The sequence below is a fragment of the Pseudophryne corroboree genome, chromosome 10 (genome assembly GCF_028390025.1).
Source record: "Pseudophryne corroboree isolate aPseCor3 chromosome 10, aPseCor3.hap2, whole genome shotgun sequence".
NCBI classification, from domain to species: domain Eukaryota; kingdom Metazoa; phylum Chordata; class Amphibia; order Anura; family Myobatrachidae; genus Pseudophryne; species Pseudophryne corroboree.
This window is the reverse complement of record NC_086453.1, coordinates 255,981,455-256,002,979: the sequence shown is the minus strand read 5'-3', so window position 1 is coordinate 256,002,979 and position 21,525 is coordinate 255,981,455. Positions and strand designations below refer to the sequence as shown.

The 21,525-nt window shown below is 45.3% G+C and overlaps 1 protein-coding gene and 1 long non-coding RNA gene across 5 annotated transcripts in view; one reads left to right on the top strand and one right to left on the bottom strand.

The window, feature by feature from the left end:
* The window catches only part of LOC134966451 (uncharacterized), a 186,829-nt gene that overhangs the window by 92,461 nt on the left and 72,843 nt on the right, over positions 1-21,525 (top strand). The gene's annotated exons all lie outside the window — the stretch shown is intronic.
* TEX12 (testis expressed 12) overlaps positions 328-21,525 on the bottom strand; it is a 207,749-nt gene continuing 186,551 nt past the window's right edge. For all 4 annotated transcript variants that reach the window (XM_063943201.1, XM_063943202.1, XM_063943204.1 and 1 more), the window contains 3 exons: positions 21,299-21,398; positions 21,168-21,219; positions 328-706 (listed from right to left, as the gene is read on the bottom strand). In XM_063943201.1, coding sequence (XP_063799271.1) covers positions 562-706; positions 21,168-21,219; positions 21,299-21,398 — 297 coding nt within the window. In that variant the 3' untranslated portion in view covers positions 328-561. The remainder of the gene's footprint in view (positions 707-21,167; positions 21,220-21,298; positions 21,399-21,525) is intronic.

The window sequence follows — 21,525 nt, the reverse complement described above, 5'->3', positions numbered from 1 at the left end:
ATGTTTAAAATAATACAAAAAATATATCTACACTGTTCACAGGAGGAGGAGGAGGAGGAGGAGGAGATGGGGTGCAAATAATGGGGAATCAAAAAATGTATTTTACAATGGGGGCTAATGGACACAGGGTGGTGCAAGGCACCCACTAAGAATATCCCCCCCCCCAAAAAAAAAAATATATATATATTTGTTTAAATATACTTTTAAAAATAGCTTTTTACGCCATATTACAATTTAAAAAAACACAACAATTTCTGACCAATTTTGGTGACAAAAAATCGTCAGTTAAGTGGTTAATAAAAAATAACTACAGGAACAACATACACATTGTTACTTTTGACAGACTGGGAACTGATTTAATTCTAAATGTTTCTTAAATACACAACTCTATTCTAAGTAGCTTCTATTTAACATTTGAAGAACAACTTTGTTATAAAACTGTAACATTTAAGCAACAGACACTTTACATAATTTGTGCAGAAAAAAAAATATAAACAGTGCAGACAGTACACAATCAAGCAGCTTTTACAAACGTATTTTAAAACATTAAATTACAGTACTTTAGAAAGATAAATTATTTGCAATCATAGTAAGATTGTTCTTAAGGCTTTCCATCTTCTGTTTTAACTGCATTTCCAATGATCTGGCATCCTTAAGTATTTCATCAAATTCATGCACATACAGTACATCCACAGCTGCTCTTTCACTAAAAAAAAATGAATATATATATATATATTTTGGTGTAGGCAGATTCCAAGTTGCGCACAGTTTGAGTAAGCAATGAAAAGATATAAAATCAGAGCAATATTTACTTTATTTTAACCAGCATTACCAACACCATGGATGGATGCAAATCTCCCTATGAGCTGTTTTCCATGACATTTAGTGGGCGATTCAACTAACTGCAAGGTTCAGTCAGAACATCTTGGGCTAATACAGTGCATTGCAGGCTATCCAAGCAGAGAAATCTCACAGGAGTGTTAGGAAATACGAAACAAAACAGGCTGCACCCACTGTTTTAATACTTACCCCTCCGCAGTCCCAGCAGTGCTGTAGAAATCACAGGGAAAATGGATGCCGCGCCATTTTCCCGAAGATCTGCGCATGCGTATTAGGGTCTGAGCACAGACTCTTTACAGCGCTGCACCGGCGCCTGGCAGAGAGGAGGGGGCCCGGATGGAGGAGGCTGGACACAGGCCTCCTCCTCTAATGTAGTGTTTGTATCGGTTATATCTTTCATGTGCTGTATATGGGGGGTCATTCCGAGTTGTTCGCTCGCATGCTGCTTTTAGCAGCGTGGCACACGCTAAGCCGCCGCCTACTGGGAGTGAATCTTAGCTTCTTAAAATTGCGAACGAAAGATTCGCAATATTGCGATAAGACATCTCTGCAATTTCTGAGTAACTCGAGACTTACTCGGCATCTGCGATCAGTTCAGTGCTTGTCGTTCCTGGTTTGACGTCACAAACACACCCAGCGTTCGTCCAGACACTCCTCCGTTTCTCCAGCCACTCCCGCGTTTTTCCCAGAAACGGTAGCGTTTTTTCACACACACCCATAAAACGTCCAGTTTCCGCCCAGAAACACCCACTTCCTGTCAATCACATTACGATCACCAGAACGAGGAAAAAACCGTGAGTAAAATTCCTAACTGCATAGCAAATTTACTTGGCGCAGTCGCAGTGCGGACATTGCGCATGCGCACTAAGCGGAAAATCGCTGCGATGCGAAAAAATTTACCGAGCGAACAACTCGGAATGACCCCCCTGATCTTATAAATGTGTAAAGTAAATTGTTGAATCTGCAAATCATGTAAAATTGCTGTGTCCTAAATATACAATTAATGTGATTATTTAGATATAATAAAAGGAAAAACATGATGAATAAAATATATATAGTATTCCATTATTAAGTTAGAATATCTATCTATCTATCTATCTATCTATCTATCTATCTATCTATCTATCTATCTATGCGTGTGGTTCATAGAGTCGACCACACTTAGGTCGACAGTGTCTAGGTTGAACACTATTGGTCAACAGTAACTAAGTCGACACGAGCATTAGGTCAACATGAGCAAGGTCGACATGACAAAAGGTCGACATGGGTTTTTAAAAAATAATTGTGTCATTTTCTTCGCAGAGTGACCGAGAACCCTAATTAGTGCACCGTGTCCCCTCACATGGCTCGCGAGCTTCGGGCAAGGTGCCTCGCTCCGCAACTGCTGCGCTCAGCACAGGTTACCGTTCCCAATTGTAGTCCACGTGGATCGTAAAGTATGAAAAAATTCAAAAAATGAAAACAATTGTGAAAAACTCATGTCAACCTTTTGTCATGTCGACATAGAACATATCAACCTAGTGACCATGTCGACCTAGAAACCCTGTTGACCTAATGCATGTCGACCAATAGTGGTCGACCTAATGACTGTCGACCTAAGTGTGGTTGACCTAGAGAACGGATACACTATCTATCTATCTATCTATCTATCTATCTATCTATCTATCTATCTATCTATCTATCTATCTATCTACAGTATCTATTTATCTATTCAATGCATGTTGTAGCGGCACTCAGGGGAAAAAATAAAACAAACACTGTCTCCTTGGTCAACATTTCAATGATACAATCAATTTAATGAGGACCATTTATACACAAGACTGAAGTGGCCAAGACAAAACTTAACATGGAAATGAATATTGTGACATCATTCATATTCCTATTATGAAAAAGATAGATAAAATAACATACACCAATATTTTCTATGTGGCAAATACAGTTAGCCGTGGGTTTTATCCATAAGCAATTGTTATTAATGAAATGTTTAGTTGCTAGATTCGGGGCTCACCATGTAACAGCGTCATTTTTGGTGCTGTGTACTTTGAACTCACTGACAATTATCCTGGAGTGTAATCCCAAGCAGTGTCATGGAAGGCTGATAAATATTTGCCCTTTCTCCTTATGTATACATATGTTCAATAGAGTACCATATGTGTGATCAATATAATAAATCAGTCTGGGAAATATATATGATAGGATGTCAATTGAGAATAGAAGTCTTAAGAATTTTTGGGTGCATTCAGTTTTCATTGTCCTACAGAAACAGCATCTGCCAAATGCTTTATATATATATTAATAAATAGCAACTACAACAGTGACACCTGGAGGCTAACATGAGGTATTATAAACAGCAGGACAATGGGCAAGACAAATCATACAATAGATAAAAGATAATAGGGCCTGACTCAGATGTGTATGCACTGCCTATATCAGGTGTAATGGAGCGATTATTTGCTACTGCGCCTGCCTCTAAGATGCACTGCACATGCATCCCGATGTTTTCGCTGCTGTCATTTCAGGTGCATACAGGGACAATGGGCCTTGTACATTTAGACACACATGTATACAAGGAAAAGATTTTGAATCGGAATTTGCATAAAGTCGCAGACGAGCCACTGCCAACAGACACAGCTGCTGGCGCTTCTTGGTCTACCTCTGAATCAGCCCATTAATGTATAGTGATTTAAAAAATAGGATTTTAATTATCTACCGGTAAATCCTTTTCTCGTAGTCCGTAGAGGATGCTGGGGTCCATTTAGTACCATGGGGTATAGACGGATCCTTTGGGAGCCACTGGCACTTTAAGAGTTTAATAGTGTGGGCTGGCTCCTCCCTCTATGCCCCTCCTACCAGACTCAGTCTAGAAACTGTGCCCGAGGAGAAGGAAATACACAGATAGTAGTGAGATTCACATCAGCTCGCACATAACAAAAAAGGAAAGCCAAGCTAACCAACTTGGAACGAATCAGCAACGGCTGAACCAACAAACTTAACCAAGTAACAATGCAGGAATACGAAGCACTGGGCGGGCGCCCAGCATCCTCTACGGACTACGAGAAAAGGATTTACCGGTAGGTAATTAAAATCATATTTTCTCTTACGTCCTAGAGGATACTGGGGTCCATTTAGTACCATTGGGATGTACCAAAGCTCCCAGTACGGGAGGGAGACTGCTGAAGGTCCTGCAGAACAGACTGACCAAACTGAAGGTCCTCAGAGGCCAAAGTATCGAACTTGTAGAACTTTTCGACCCTGACCAAGTAGCCGCTCGGCAAAGTTGAATAGCTGAGGCACCCTGGGATAGTAAGCCTGATCCAGCGAGAAATTGTCTACTTAGAAGCAGGACACCCAACCTTGTTGGGATCATAAATGACAAATAGTGTGTGCGACTTCCTGTGACGAGCAGTTCTCTTCACATATATTTTCAAAGCCCACACAACATCCAGGGACTTTGAAGTAATCGAGGTATCAGTAGCCACTGGCACCACAATAGGTTGGGTGATGTGAAAAGCTGACACAACCTTTGGAAGAAATTGCTGACGCTTTCTGAGCTCAACTCTATCTTCATGGAAAACCAAGTAGGGGCTTTTGTGTGACAATGCCCCCAATTCAGACACATGTCTAGCAGATGCCAATGCCAACTGTGTGACTGCCTTCCAAGTAAGAAACTCCTGTAACGGTTCGAACCAATCCGATTGCAGGAACTGCAACATTCACATTTAGGACCCAAGGTGCCATAGGAGGCACAAAGGGTGGTTGGATGTGCAGAACTCCCTTCAAGAATAAACAATTCCTGGCGCTGTGATTTGTACAGATATGTATGCAGCTCTTTCAGGGGCAATTGGTTTTTATACCCCTATAAATGAAACTAAAGAAAAAACAACCAAGAGAGCGCTATTCACATCTGATGTGGATTTTATTTTTTATCTATAATAATTTAGCACATTTTGTACTTAATGCCGGCCGGCAATACATAAAAATACAGTATAAATCACAGTACACAACTGAAAAAAATAAGATTTTACTTACCGGTAAATCTATTTCTCGTAGTCCATAGTGGATGCTGGGGACTCCGTAAGGACCATGGGGATAGACGGGCTCCGCAGGAGACATGGGCACTTTAAGAAAGAATTTAGGTTCTGGTGTGCACTGGCTCCTCCCTCTATGCCCCTCCTCCAGACCTCAGTTAGAGAAACTGTGCCCAGAAGAGCTGACAGTACAAGGAAAGGATTTTGGTAATCCAGGGCAAGATTCATACCAGCCACACCAATCACACCGTAAAACATGTGAAAACAACCAGTTAACAGCATGATAAACGACAGAGCGTCAGGTCAAACCCTGATGCAACCATAACATAACCCTTATTGAAGCAATAACTATATACAAGCATTGCAGAAGAAGTCCGCACTTGGGACGGGCGCCCAGCATCCACTACGGACTACGAGAAATAGATTTACCGGTAAGTAAAATCTAATTTTCTCTAACGTCCTAGTGGATGCTGGGGACTCCGTAAGGACCATGGGGATTATACCAAAGCTCCCAAACAGGCGGGAGAGTGCGGATGACTCTGCAGCACCGATTGAGCAAACAAGAGGTCCTCCTCAGCCAGGGTATCAAACTTGTAGAACTTTGCAAAAGTGTTTGAACCTGACCAAGTAGCCGCCCGGCAAAGTTGTAATGCCGAGACCCCTCGGGCAGCCGCCCAAGAAGAGCCCACCTTTCTAGTGGAATGGGCCTTAACTGATTTTGGCAGCGGCAATCCCGCCGCAGAATGAGCCTGCTGAATCGTGTTACAGATCCAGCGAGCAATAGTTTGCTTTGAAGCAGGAGCACCAAGCTTGTTGGATGCATACAGAATAAACAACAACTCTGTTTTCCTGACCCTAGCCGTTCTGGCTACATAAACCTTCAAAGCCATGACCACATCAAGCAACTCGGAATCCTCCAAGTCAGTAGTAGCCACAGGCACCACAATAGGTTGGTTTATATGAAAAGATGAAACCACTTTCTGCAGAAATTGTGGACGGGTCCGCAATTCTGCTCTATCCACATGGAAAACCAGATAGGGGCTTTTATGTGACAAAGCCGCCAACTCTGACACACGCCTAGCCGAAGCCAAGGCTAATAGCATGACCACCTTCCACGTGAGATATTTCAACTCCACCGTTTTAAGTGGTTCAAACCAGTGGGATTTCAGGAAACTTAACACCACGTTAAGATCCCAAGGTGCCACTGGAGGCACAAAAGGAGGCTAAATATGCAGCACTCCCTTTACAAACGTCTGAACTTCAGGTAGAGAAGCCAACTCCTTTTGAAAGAAAATGGATAGGGCCGAATCTGGACCTTAATGGAACCCAATTTTAGGCCCAAATTCACTCCGGACTGTAGGAAGTGAAGGAAACGGCCCAGCTGGAATTCCTCCGTAGGAGCATTCCTGGCCTCACACCAAGCAACATATTTTCGCCATATACGGTGATAATGTTGAGCTGTCACGTCCTTCCTAGCCTTTATCAGCGTAGGAATGACCTCATCCGGAATGCCTTTCTCTGCTAGGATCCGGCGTTCAACCGCCATGCCGTCAAACGCAGCCGCGGTAAGTCTTGGAACAGACAGGGCCCCTGTTGCAACAAGTCCTGTCTTAGAGAAAGAGGCCACGGGTCCTCTGTGAGCATTTCTTGCAGATCTGGATACAAAGTCCTTCGTGGCCAATCTGGAACAATGAGTATTGTTCTCACTCCTCTTTTTCTTATTATCCTCAGCACCTTGGGTATGAGAGGAAGAGGAGGAAATACATAGACCGACTGGAACACCCACGGTGTCACCATGGGGTCCACAGCTATCGCCTGAGGGTCTCTTGACCTGGCGCAATACCTCTGTAGCTTTTTGTTGAGGCGGGATGCCATCATGTCCACCTGTGGCAGTTCCCACCAACTTGTAATCTGTGCGAAGACTTCCTGATGAAGTCCCCACTCTCCCGGGTGGAGGTCATGTCTGCTGAGGAAGTCTGCTTCCCAGTTGTCCACTCCCGGGATGAACACTGCTGACAGTGCGCTTACGTGATTCTCCGCCCAGCGAAGAATTCTGGTGGCTTCCGCCATCGCCACCCTGCTCCTTGTGCCGCCTTGTCGGTTTACATGAGCCACTGCGGTGATGTTGTCTGACTGAATCAGAACCGGTTGGTCGCGAAGCAGGGTCTCCGCTTGACGTAGGGCGTTGTATTTGGCCCTTAGTTCCAGGATGTTGATGTGAAGGCAAGTCTCTTGACTTGACCACAGACCTTGGAAATTTCTTCCCTGTGTGACTGCTCCCCAACCTCGGAGGCTTGCGTCCGTGGTCACCAGGACCCAGTCCTGAATGCCGAATCCGCGGCCCTCGAGAAGGTGAGCGCTCTGCAGCCACCACAGGAGTGACACCCTGGCCCTGGGGTATAGGGTGATTAACTGATGCATCTGAAGATGTGATCCGGATCACTTGTCCAGTAAGTCCCATTAAAAGGTCCTCGCATGGAACCTGCCGAAGGGAATGGCCTCGTATGATGCCACCATCTTTCCCAGGACTCGAGTGCAGTGATGTACTGACACCTGTTTTGGTTTTAATAGGTTCCTGACCAGTGTCATGAGTTCCTGAGCTTTCTCTATCGGTAGATAAACCCTTTTCTGTTCTTCTGAAATTGGTAATGACAATCCTGTACCACAAATCTGAGGTACGCCTGATGAGGTGGATAAATGGGGACATGAAGGTATGCATCCTTTATGTCCAGAGACGCCATAAAATCCCCCCCTTCCAGGCTTGCGATGACCGCTCTCAGCGATTCCATCTTGAACTTGAACCTTTTCAGGTATATGTACAGGGATTTTAAATTCAATATGGGTTTGACCGAACCGTCCGGTTTCGGGACTACAAACATGGTCGAACCCCTTCCCTGTTGAAGGAGGGGAACCTTGACCACCACCTGTTGAAGATACAATTTGTGAATTGCAGTTAACACTATTTCCCTCTCGTGGGGGGAAGCTGGTAGGGCCAATTTGATGTATCGGTGAGGGGGCATTTCTTCGAATTCCAGCTTGTATCCCTGAAACACAATTTCTATCGCCCAGGGATCCACCTGGGAGTGAACCCACTTGTGGCTGAAATTTCGAAGACGTGCCCCCACCAGGCCTAGCTCTGCCTGTGGAGCCCCAGCGTCATGCGGTGGATTTTGTAGAGGCCGGGGAGGACTTCTGTTCCTGGGAACTAGCTGTGTTGTGCAGCTTCTTACCTCTGCCCCTGCCTCTGGCAAGAAAGGACGCACCTCGGACTTTCTTGTTTCTTTGTGATCGAAAGGACTGCATTTGACAATACGGTGCTCTCTTAGGCTGTGAGGGAATAAAAGGGAAAAAATTTGACTTTCCAGCTGTAGCTGTGGAGACCAGGTCCGAGAGACCCTCCCCAAACAATTCCTCACCCTTGTAAGGTAAAACCTCCATATGCCTTTTTGAGTCGGCATCACCTGTCCATTGCCGAGTCCACAGGACCCTTCTGGCAGAAATCGACATAGCATTTATTCTAGAACCCAGTAGACTAATGTCTCTTTGAGCATCTCTCATATATAGGACAGCGTCTTTAATATGCCCCAGGGTCAACAATACAGTATCCTTGTCTAAGGTATCAATTTCCTCATATAAGGTATCCGCCCATGCTGCTACAGCACTACACACCCAGGCCGACGCGATTGCCGGCCTCAGTAAGGTACCTGAATGTGTATAAATGGACTTCAGGGTAACCTCCTGTTTGCGATCCGCAGCATCTTTGAGGGTAGCCGTATCCTGTGACGGCAGGGCTACCTTCTTGGATAAGCGTGTTAAAGCTTTGTCCACCCTAGGGGAGGATTCCCAGCGTAACCTGTCCGTTGGCGGGAAAGGATACGCCATAAGAATCCTTTTGGAAATCTGCAGTTTTTTATCTGGAGATTCCCAAGCCTTTTCACATAACTCATTTATCTCGTGTGAGGGGGGAAAGGTTACCTCCGACTTCATTTCCCCATACATATGCACCCTCTTGTCAGGGACTGAGGTTTCCTCTGTAATGTGCAACACATCCTTAATTGCTATAATCATATAACGGATGGATTTAGCCAATTTTGGCTGTAACTTTGCATCATCGTAATCGACACTGGAGTCAGAATCCATGTCGGTATCTGTGTCAACAGTTTGGGATAGTGGGCGCTTCTGAGACCCTGACGGCCTCTGCGACATAGGATCAGGCACGGGTTGGGACCCTGACTGTCCCGAGGCTACAGCTTTTTCCAACTTTTTATGCAAGGAATTAACATTATCATTTAAAACCTTCCACAGATCCATCCAATCAGGTGTCGGCGCCGTCGGCGGAGACACTACATTCATTTGCTCCCGCTCTGCTTCCACATAGCCTTCCTCATCAGACATGTCGACACAAGCGTACCGACACACCACACACACAGGGAATGCCCTCTCTGAAGACAGTTCCCCCACAAGGCCCTTTGGAGAGACAGAGAGAGTATGCCAGCACACACCCCAGCGCTATAAACCCAGGAATAACACAGTAACTTAATGTTAACCCAGTAGCTGCTGTTTATATTGCTTTTTGCACCTAATTATGTGCCCCCCCCTCTCTTTTTACCCTCTTCTACCGTGTATCTGCAGGGGAGAGCCTGGGGAGCTTCCTCTCAGCGGAGCTGTGGAGAAAAAATGGCGCTTGTGAGTGCTGAGGAAGAAGCCCCGCCCCCTCGGCGGCGGGCTTCTGTCCCGCTTAAATATGCAATTTTTTGTCGGGGGCTCATACATATATACAGTGCCCAGCTGTATATATGCTTAACTTTGCCAAAAGAGGTCCCAAATGCTGCCCAGGGCGCCCCCCCCCCCCCCCCCCCCCCGCGCCCTGCACCCTTACAGTGACCGGAGTATGTGTAGGTGTGTGGAGCAATGGCGCACAGCTGCAGTGCTGTGCGTTACCTCAGTGAAGAACACAGAGTCTTCTGCCACCTGTGAAGTCTTCTTTGCTTCTCATACTCACCCGGCTTCTGTCTTCCGGCTCTGCGAGGGGGGCGGTGGCGCGGCTCCGGGACCGGATGGCGAGGGTGAGATCCTGCGTACCGATCCCTCTGGAGCTAATGGTGTCCAGTAGCCTAAGAAGCAGGACCTAGCTTCAGAGAGTAGGGCTGCTTCTCTCCCCTCAGTCCCACGATGCAGAGAGTCTGTTGCCAGCAGAGCTCCCTGAAAATAAAAAACCTAACAAAATACTTTCTCTCAGCAAACTCAGGAGAGCTCACTGAAAAGCACCCAGCTCGTCTGGGCACAGTATCAAACTGAGGTCTGGAGGAGGGGCATAGAGGGAGGAGCCAGTGCACACCAGAACCTAAATTCTTTCTTAAAGTGCCCATGTCTCCTGCGGAGCCCGTTTATCCCCATGGTCCTTACGGAGTCCCCAGCATCCACTAGGACGTTAGAGAAATTAATAATTATTCTCTAAAAAATTAATTTATGTACACATGTGGATATATCCGCTCCCACTCTATTGGGATCCCTCTCCTTATTTGTTCAGCAACTATAACTTATATTGAATCCCAAGAGGAACAGATATTGGGGGTCATTCCGAGTTGTTCGCTCGGTAAAAATCTTCGCATTGCAGCGATTTTCCGCTTAATGCGCATGCGCAATGTCCGCACTGCGACTGCGCCAAGTAAATTTGCTATGCACTTAGTAATTTTACTCACGGCTTTTTCATCGTTCTGGCGATCGTAATGTGATTGACAGGAAATGGGTGTTACTGGGCGGAAACAGGCCGTTTTATGGGCGTGTGGGAAAAAACGCTACCGTTTCCGGAAAAAACACAGGAGTGGCCGAAGAAACGGGGGAGTGTCAGGGCGAACGCTGGGTGTGTTTGTGACGTCAAACCAGGAACGACAAGCACTGAACTGATCGCAGATGCCGAGTAAGTCTGAAGCTACTCAGAAACTGCTACGAGGTGTGTAATCGCAATATTGCGAATACATCGTTCGCAATTTTAAGATGCTAAGATTCACTCCCAGTAGGCGGCGGCTTAGCATGAGCAAATCTGCTAAAATCCGCTTGCGAGCGAACAACTCGGAATGAGGGCCATTACTCACATGACACATACTCAACAATATAGCTCTTATCCGGAATAACTGCTCATGAGCTTTTTTGACCTCTCAGTCTGTTACTATAGTATTAAAGTCCTTGTGTCAGTTCATTTGGTCAATTAGCACATGGTGCACCCTCGGTGCAGTGGAGAGGCCAAACGGCAATGTCTGGAACTGATAGTGACAGTCCTGTAGTGCAAACCATAGATAGGCCTGGTGATGCGGCCAGATTGGAATGTGAAAGCACGCATCCTTGATATCCAGGGATACTAGGAATTCCTCCTCCTCCAGACCTGAGATCACCGCTCTCAGAGACTTCATCTTGAATTGGAAAACCCTCAAGTAGGGGTTCAATGACTTCAGGTTCAATATAGGCCTTACCGAACCATCCGGTTTCGGTAACACAAACAGGTTTGAGTAATAACCCTTGGCCTTTAGGTGAGGTGTAACTGGAACAATGACAGTTGTTCTTACCAATTTTTGAATGGCTTCCTGTAGGATAGCACTTTCTGTCAGTGAAACTGGTAAGCCTGATTTGAAAAATATGTGAGGTGGGAGTTCCTGAAACTCCAGTCTGTACTCCTGCGCAACAATATCTGTCACCCAGGGTCTAGGCATGACGACTCCCAGACGTGACTAAAATCTTTCAGTCTCGCTCCCACCTGCCCGATCTCTAGGCTGGGAGGTCCACCGTCATTCTGGTTATTTTGAGGAAGCAGAACCTGGTTTCTGTTCCTGGGAACCTGTTGGTGCAGGTTTTCTGGATTTTCCCCTACCTCCTCTAAAGAAGGTGGTGGGAGGTTTGGATTTTTTTAATTTTGCGGTCTGAAAGGACTGCAGTGTAGGCGTAGGATAAGATTTCCTAGCTGGTGCTGCTGCGGAGGGAAGAAATGTGGACTTACCCGCAGTCGCCGTGGAAATCCACGCATCCAATGCGTCCCAAAATAGTTCCTTACCTGTGAAGGGTAGGTTCTCCACACTTTTCTTGGATTCTGCATCTGCAGTCCATGGGCGTAGCCAGAGTTCTCTGCGTGCCGATACTGCCATGAAAGTAGCCCTCGCATTAAGCAGGCCAATGTCCTTCATGGAACAAGAATATTTGAATATTATACCGTGCGCCAAAATGGCTGCCCTCTGGTCTCAAAAATGGAAAGGAAGTGTCGCCTATCACTTCAGATTAGATACAGTCGCAAGAAAATCACCATGAGTCCATGAGCGCTCATGAAAGAAAAGAAAAAAAGAACATACATAGTGTATACCATCTTCTTATTAAGCATTTCACTGTTAGGAAAATTTCAAATCTCCCGTACCAGAATGATTGGTCTACGTTAAATTGGTAGACAGACACACTTTATGTAGAGCTGAGGTATAGCCCGTCAGAATTTTTCTTTGTCAGGTCTCCTCATCAGCGTGGTACACCCGGAAAGAGAAATCAAACTCCAATAGTGTAACACCGTTTTATTCAACATTAAAAAACATGTAAATGGAAGATATAGATGGTCTCTCACCAATAGAATTGGTCCACCATACGACAGACAAAACAGCAAGGTTAAAGATGATATACACAGGCGTCCCTGGAACCCGCAGTACAAATCCACTGGTGAAATCACAAATATTCCCCAAAGACAATCCTCCTGCCAACGCGTTGCCTTGAAAAAGACTTGCCTTGAAAAAGACACAGGACGTGTCGAAACGCGTTGGAAGGAGGATTGTCTTTGGGGAATATTTGTGATTTCACCAGTGGATTTGTACTGCGGGTTCCAGGGACGCCTGTGTATATCATCTTTAACCTTGCTGTTTTGTCTGCCGTATGGTGGACCAATTCTATTGGTGAGAGACCATCTATATCTTCCATTTACATGTTTTTTAATGTTGAATAAAACGGTGTTACACTATTGGAGTTTGATTTCTCTTTCCGGGTGTACCACGCTGATGAGGAGACCTGACAAAGAAAAATTCTGACGGGATATACCTCAGCTCTACGCAATGTCCTTCATGGCCTCCATATTGAATCCTGCAGAATCCTGTATGTGACGTAAAAACAAGTCAATGTCACTCCTATCCATAGTATCTAAGTCTTCTAGTAAGGTGCCTGACCATTTTACTATGGCTTTAGAAATCCACGCACAAGCAACAGTGGGCCTTAAGGCCACGCCTGTAGCCGTGTATTTGAGCGTAGTCTCAATTTTGTGGTCAGCCAGCTCCTTTAAGGTGGTTGAACCAGGGACAGGTATAACCACCTTTTTAGACAACCTAGATACAGAAGCGTCTACTATAGGTGGGTTTTCCCACTTCTTCCTATACTCTTCAGGGAAATGGAAAGCAATGAGAATTCTTTTAGGGATTTGGAATTTTTTCTCTGGGTTTTCCTAGGATTTTTCAAATAAGGAGTTTAACTCCTTTGAAGCAGGGAAGGTGAGCGAGGATTTCTTATTTACTGTAAAAGAGATTCCTCTTCCGGCTCATGTACCTTCTAATATGCAAAACATCCCTAATGGCTTCAATCATGAGCTGCACCCCTTTAGCAAGGGATGCATCTCCCCCCTGCATATACCCATCACCGTCCCCTGTATCAGAGTCGGTATCAGTGTCAGCATGCATTATCTGGGCAAGTGTATGCTTTTGCGGGTATGTAGGTGGGCTCTTAGATGAAGTAGTGGGAGCTGAATACTTCAAACTCTGTACAGATTTTCTCAAAAACTGTGTCTCTTTCTCAGTATGTGACATCCTATTTGAAATCTGGGATATCCTTCCCCTTAAAGAATCCACTCATGGGGGTTTGGATTCAGAAGGCTGAGACAGCATATTGCAGTCCTGAGTACATGGAATAGACTCCTCAGGAGAAGATAAACACTCTGCAGCACAGGACAGGAGTAGACATGGTAATGTGGGATATACACACACACACACACACACGCACACACGCACACACACACACACACACACACACACACACACACAGGAAAATGTCAGTCACAGTTTCCCCAGAGTACCTTCAGAGAGTCACAGAGTATAAGGAGCCAGCCATACAGCGCCCCTGTAGGCAATTATTATGATAAAAGCCTGGCGCTGACTAACTACCCTTAATAGGGTAATTAGTACTAGTATCACACTCCCTCCCTGTCTATAACACCCTGGTACCGCAGAGGTATGCTGGAGTTATGTGGAGAGCAGCGCTCCCTGTCAGCGTTCTTTCCTATGTATCTGCAGGGAGAAAATGGCGCTGGTGAGTGCTGGATCCGCTCTGATAGGAAACCCGCCCCTTGCATTGGCGCGCGGCTTCCCGCACTCATTGTTTATACTGGCCTGAGGTGTTTGTTGCTAACAGTGGGATTAGCCCGTTAGCTGAGTGACCAATTTTGGGTGAATTGCGCATGCTCAGGACACCCCTCAAAGCGTTTACACAGTGTTGCTGAGCTTTCCGGAGCGCAGCCTGTCAGAGCTGCGCTCCCACCCTTGTGCCGCCATACCCGCCAGCGACCCGCTAACTGGGACGCCGGCGCTGTACTCACCACTCTTCTTTCTTCTGGCTCTGTTAGGGGGTTGCGGCCGTGCTGCGGGAGTGAGCGGTCGCCTTGTGGGCTTGCGATCAGCACCCTCAGGAGCTCAGTGTCCTGTCAGCGGAGATAGAGAACCATTAACTTCAAGAGTTGGTTTCTACTCCCCCGCCCTAAGTCCCACGAAGCAGGGAGGCTGTTGCCAGCAGCCTTCCTGTAACCTAACAAACTCAGAAAATAATAAAACTAGAAAAACTCCTATGAGCTTCCCTAGTTGTGACCAGCTCCTCCGGGCACATTTTCTAAACTGAGTCTGGTAGGAGGGGCATTGAGGGAGGAGCCTGCCCACACCATTAGACTCTTAAAGTGCCTGTGGCTCCCAAAGGACCCGTCTATACCCCATGGTACTAAATGGACCCCAGCATCCTCTAGGACGTAAGAGAAAATGCAGATGGCAACAGTAGGAACAGCCCTGCTTATGAAATCCAACAGGAGTGATAAGAACAGTCTTTAAGTACATAATGTGAAACTGGGGACCCAGGAAATGGTAAAGTCCAGGGAGTAGCCGGGACCTACAGCCAGGGAGGTTTTAGTCCAAAGCTAGAGTTTAAGAACCATCGACAATAATAATCCGAAGTCAGAGATCAAAAGCCAGAGAGAGGCATTCAGCAGAAGCCAGGGCATAAACACGGGAACACAGCCAATGGGTAAGTAGAATCCAGAATTCTGATTTACCGAAGCTTGGTTTAGTTTGAGGGTTAAAATTGTTTAAGATTGGACTGGCACTGAGGAAACTATTATTTTTTTTTATAACATTTTTAATTTTATGTTAAATTTAGATATGAAGACAGCTGAACTGTCAAAAGTTTTTTTTTCCTTATCTTTTTAACTAATAGATGTTCCTTCTCCACCTCGATGTATTGAACATAGCTTCTTCTAATGAGGGTTCTAGGTATTTTCTGTAGTCATACACAACTACAACACTGTTTACACAAGTAAACATGATAAGATGTGGATACAAAATATCCCCAATGGACAATACAGAAAAATTAGGTGTAAACGTAATACACAAGACTTTTTTCTAGAACAATCCAGAAAACTGACTAAGGTGTTCTTAGAGCAAAAATTAAACCGATGAAACTGTGTATATCACAGTGCAGTGAGACACGTGAATGATTTTTGTACATCTCAGCTGCTAAAGGGGGATCCAGTGTTCCAAAGCCCTTTGCTTCTAGGATATTGTGCATCAGTGGCATTGAGCCTTCAGTGTGACCTACAGTACAGCCAAGTCATTAAAGGAGGAAAAGAACATTCAGGATACCAACCGCTTATTTTCAAGGTGAAGGACTATTTGCACCGGTTTAATCTCTATGGGGTATATGCAATTGCGGTCGAATTCGCGGCAATTTTCGCCGTTTTTTAATTCGACTCAATTCGACATGTGAATCCCGGAAGGTGGCTTCCGGAATTCACCATATTCAATGAAAAACGGATTCGCCAGAGTCGCGGGCGAAAATCGGCCGATTTGGCGGATTTTGCCGCGATTTTAAAAAACGGTAAAAAAAGTGAAAAACACGGAAAAAAAATGGCGTGGGGTCCCCCCTCCAAAGCATAACCAGCCTCGGGCTCATCGAGCTGGTCCTGGTTCTAAAAATGCAGGGGAAAAATTGGCCAGGGATCCCCCGTATTTTTAAAACCAGCACCGGGCTCTGCGCCTGGTGCTGGTGCCAAAAATACGGGGGACAAAAAGAGTAGGGGTCCCCCGTATTTTTAACACCAGCATCAGGCTCCACTAGCTGGACAGATAATGCCACAGCCGGGGGTCACTTTTATGCCGTGCCCTGCGGCCGTGGCATTAAATATCCAACTAGTCACCCCTGGCCGGGGTACCCTGGGGGAGTGGGGACCCCTTCAATCAAGGGGTCCCCCCCCCCAGCCACCCAAGGGCCAGGGGTGAAGCCCGAGGCTGTCCCCCCCCATCCAATGGGCTGCGGATGGGGGGGCTGATAGCCTTTTGTGATAATAAAAAGATATTGTTTTTTCCAGTAGTACTACAAGTCCCAGCAAGCCTCCCCCGCAAGCTGGTACTTGGAGAACCACAAGTACCAGCATGCGGGAGAAAAACGGGCCCGCTGGTACCTGTAGTACTACTGGGAAAAAAATACCCAAATAAAAACAGGACACAGACAACGTGACAAGTAAAACTTTATTACACACTACCGACACACACATACTTACCTATGTTGACACGCCGACTGCCACGGTCTCCGACGATCCGAGGGTACCTGTGAAAAAATGATACTCACCTTCCTGCGTCCAGAGATAAATCCACGTCCAGAGAGATAAATCCACGTACTTGTAAAAAAAAAAAAACACGCAAATACCCGCTCCATACCGGACTAGAAAGGGGTCCAATGCTTTCACATCAGACCCCTTTCTCCCGAATGCCGGGACATCACGTGACTCCTGTCACTGAAGTCCCTTCAGCCAATCAGGAAGCGCTACTTCCATGGCGCTCACCTGATTGGCTGTGCGCTGTCTGTACTGTGACAGCACATCGCAAAGCCGCTCCATTACTTTCAATGGTGGGAACTTAGCGGCTAGCGGTGGGGTCACCCGCCGGTCAGCCGCTGACCGGCGGGTGACCTTACCGCTAGCCGCTAAGTTCCCACCATTGAAAGTAATGGAGCGGCTTTGCGATGTGCTGTCACAGTACAGACAGCGCACAGCCAATCAGGTGAGCGCAACGAAGTTGCGCTTCCTGATTGGCTTTAGAGACCTTTCTGTGACAGCTGTCACTGACAGGTCTCATTCGTGGAAAGGTGTCCCATGTGTCAGCATGGGACCCCTTTCAGTCCGGCATGGAGCGGGTGTTCGGTTTGTTTTTTTGCCAAGTACGTGGATTTATCTCTGGACCATGGCTGGGGTGAGTATATTGATCTTTTCTTTTCAGGTATCCGTGGATTCTACATGGAGAAGAGGACCGATGTCGGCGTGTGAACATAGGTAAGTATGTGTGTGTCGACGTATGAAATAAAGTTTTACTGTCGACGGTGTGTGTGTCCTGTTTTTATTTGGGTATTTTTTTCCCAGTAGTACTACAGGTACCAGCGCGCCCGATTTTCTCCAGCATGCTGGTACTTGTGGTTCTCCAAGTACCAGCTTGCGGGGGAGGCTTGCTGGGACTTGTAGTACTACTGGAAAAAACAATATCTTTTTATTATCACAAAAGGCTATCAGCCCCCCCATCCGCAGCCCATTGGATGGGGGGGGACAGCCTCGGGCTTCACCCCTGGCCCTTGGGTGGCTGGGGGGGGGGGACCCCTTGATTGAAGGGGTCCCCACTCCCCCAGGGTACCCCGGCCAGGGGTGACTAGTTGGATATTTAATGCCACGGCCGCAGGGCACGGCATAAAAGTGACCCCCGGCTGTGGCATTATCTGTCCAGCTAGTGGAGCCCGATGCTGGTGTTAAAAATACGGGGGACCCCTACTCTTTTTGTCCCCCGTATTTTTGGCACAAGCACCAGGCGCAGAGCCCGGTGCTGGTTTTAAAAATACGGGGGATCCCCTGTCAATTTTTCCCCCGCATTTTTAGAACCAGGACCAGCTCGAAGAGCCCGAGGCTGGTTATGCTTTGGAGGGGGGACCCCACGCCATTTTTTTTTATGATTTCACCGTTCCAGCATAAAAAAAAAATAATAATAATAATATTTTAAAAAATATATAAATAATATTTGTGCCTCCAAAAAAAAAAAAAAAAAAGTACCTAATCCCTTCTAATATAAATAGATCTGCTATTCCCCCCCAAAAAAACACAAAAAAAAACATGTTTAAATTTTTTTTATTTGTTTTCACCCTCCAAAGTGTGGCGGATTGAAAATGACGAATTTGCTGTCTAAAAGCACTGCTGTCGAATTTCCAAACTTGAATTGAATATGCTTTGGTCGAATTGCAGCACTTGTATCATTGCAGAAAAGTCGAATTTGCAAAAATTCGAATTTCAAAAAGTCGAATTTTGAAAGTCCGTTTTTTGGTCGGAAAGCACTGAATTGCATAGGCGTTTTTTTTTTTTTGGTCGAAAATGACCCGAAATTCGACAATTTCGGGAATTCGACCGCAATTGCATATACCCCTATATCTGTGAACTCTACTTATCTTGATACAAAGTTACTTTAGAATTTAAATTATTGTAGATGCATATACATGTAGTTTAATTATCTATTTTAATTAGTCCTAATATTCTCTTTGTATTTAGAGCTGCTTTTTATTATGGATATTCTCTTTTATACCAATGTTCGGATTCAATCTGACTGCACTCAGCAGAATTTTTGTGGTTGATTGAATAAACTAATTTTTTTCATACCCCAGTTTTTGTTCTGTTAACTTGATCAGTGAGCTCTTTAAGTTACTTTACACTTTATTCTCCAGTCAGGGAATTGCAGATTTCCCTAAGGTGAAAGCAGCAGACTGATCTGAGTGTTTCTAGGTTATATGGCACCAGTCGCGGATTTTACCTATGTGCTACAGGACTGTAGCCCCACCACCCGGTAAAATCCGCCACCCCGATCAGTGCCTGTGAAACCAGATGTGCTTCACTGTGAGTGGCAGTGACTTCCTATTGGAAGTCCTACCTGTCAGTCAGACACTACAGGCAGTCCTACTGAGAGATGTTTCCTAGCTCTGGGACTGCCAGACCAGGTGCGATAAGCAGAGAGCTGCCTTCCTGTAGGAAGCCACTCTCTGGCTTTCGTGCAGCCCAATCCAGCTTCTATGGGTTGGGGCAGATGCAGTCCATAAAAGCCAGAGGTTTACGCATGCAAAGTCGCATTGCGGTGTCTGCACATGCCATTACTCAGGTGACGGGACCCGGGGCTGGCTGTCTCCTCTCTTCTGAGTGCACGGGGGTAGTGGTAGCCCCTTACTAATTGTAAGTAGGAGCCGCCGCTGTTTGGCACTTTAGCTGTCAGCTCATTTACTCTTTTTTTTTCTTTCTAAAAAATATGAATGCAGGATACTCAGATCTCTGCTCTATATCCTCTCTTGTGAACATCTGCAAGCGTCCTTTGGCCATGTGCTCATGGATTTCAAAAGGTTTTCATTTTGGAACTACCCTCAAACTCTTGATCCACATTCAGAAAATCTCCAAGTTTATCCACTTCCACAACATTTCCAAAAGACATAGGGATATATTTACTAAAGCTTCTAAAAATGAAAAGTGGGGATGCTGCCCATTGCAACCAATCACATTCTGTCTATAATTTCTCTATTACATCCTAGAAAATGATATACAGAATCTGATTGGTAGCTAAGGGCAACATCATTACTTTTCATTTTTAGAAGCTTTAGTAAATTTACCCCATAGAAGCCCATCAAGATCGTAATCCAATCCCCTATAATTTCCCTCCTTGATTACTGCAACCTCCAGCATTCTGGTTGTCCAGTCCGAAGTCTATGCAATAAATCTGAACGTTGCTGCAAGACTCAACTAGACATGCAACAATTCATCAGTTGTGCCACTCTGCTAATCCATTAGTTTACCATGATACAGATGTGTCCTCATACATCCAGCCTCAATATGCCATGCAGAGCAAGATGCAATGTGACTAGGACACACGAGGAGATTTGATGACGCTTGTATATTGTGTGTGGCTGAGTCTGTATATGGAGCAGAACAGAACTTGTATTGGAAAAAAGCTGTGGCCCCCTACATTGTAGCACTTAGTGTACAGATTCAGAGACTCAGTTGCACACACATATATGTACAAGTGTCATATATCAAATTAATCAGCACAGTCTCCTTGTGTGTTCTAGTCCCATTGCATTACAAATAAGATGCATTTTCAGCTGTTTGGTGTGACTGCAGCAAAGATATACAGTACAGTGCATGTTTTAAGCAGGTGTGGGAAAAATGCTGCAAAGTAAGAATGCTTTAATAGTTTATTTTTATCATTTAATAAAATGCAAAGTGAATGAACAGAAGATAAATCTAAATCTAATCAATATTTAGTGTGACCACCCTTTGCTTTCAAAACAGCATCAATTCTTCTAGGTACACTTGCACAGTATTTGAAGGCACTTGGCAGGGAGGTTGTTCCAAACACCTTGGAGAACTAACCACATATCTTCTGTGGATGTTAGCTTGCTCAGATCCTTCTATCGCTTCATGTAATCCCAGATAGACTCGATGATGTTGAGATCAGGGTTCTATGTGGGCATCATCACTTCCAGGACTCCTTCTTCTTCTTTACGCTGTAGATAGCGCTTTACGCTAAACCAGTAACTTCATGATGTCATGCCTAGGGTGTGGGGCCACGAGCTCTGGAAAGTAGAGCTCTGCCTGCAGGCTGCTGGTGGCTCTGCAGTAATACTACTTGCAGGGTCCAGTTCCAGGCAGCCTGCAAGCCACATGCAGGTGACATGGGACAACGACGGTGTTGCCCTCATGGTCCTGCGCCTTGTGCAACGGTTGCGCTCACACCCGTAGTGACGGTCCTGTTCAGTGGTCATATTATTTGCCAGTTCATTTAATATTTTTTTTTTATTCCATTAAATGATTTCTTTTTGTAACCTTATCATCCCATAAGTAAATGTTTAAATTATTAATGATGTAAAAAACAACCTTTAAACTTACTCATATGTTTCAGTAAAGCAATAATAATACAATAACTTGTCCAAATAGTATGGTATTGGAATGATGGCAATGGTGCTTACCTCAGTGTCTTTGCGTAATTACAAAAAAGAAGGTTTAATTCCTTGCTTAGATCTGTTAACAGGAAAACAAGAATTGTGTGACATATTGTTTTAAACCCATGCACTATGCAAGGAAATCCCTCAATACTAACCTTTCATTATAGCCTCTATGTCCCCAACTGGAGAGCTGTCAGAAGGAGCTGAGGGCTGGCTTGTTGGTGAAGAACACTGTATTATTTCAGAATCTAGGATCTGTCATTGTGTGAAAACCAGAATGCAAGCACTTAGTTAAACTGTACAGAACAGATGCTTTAATGTACATACCTACTATTTTGCACTCAACATTATCATTTAAGTCATTGCTAGCTGTTTGACCTAC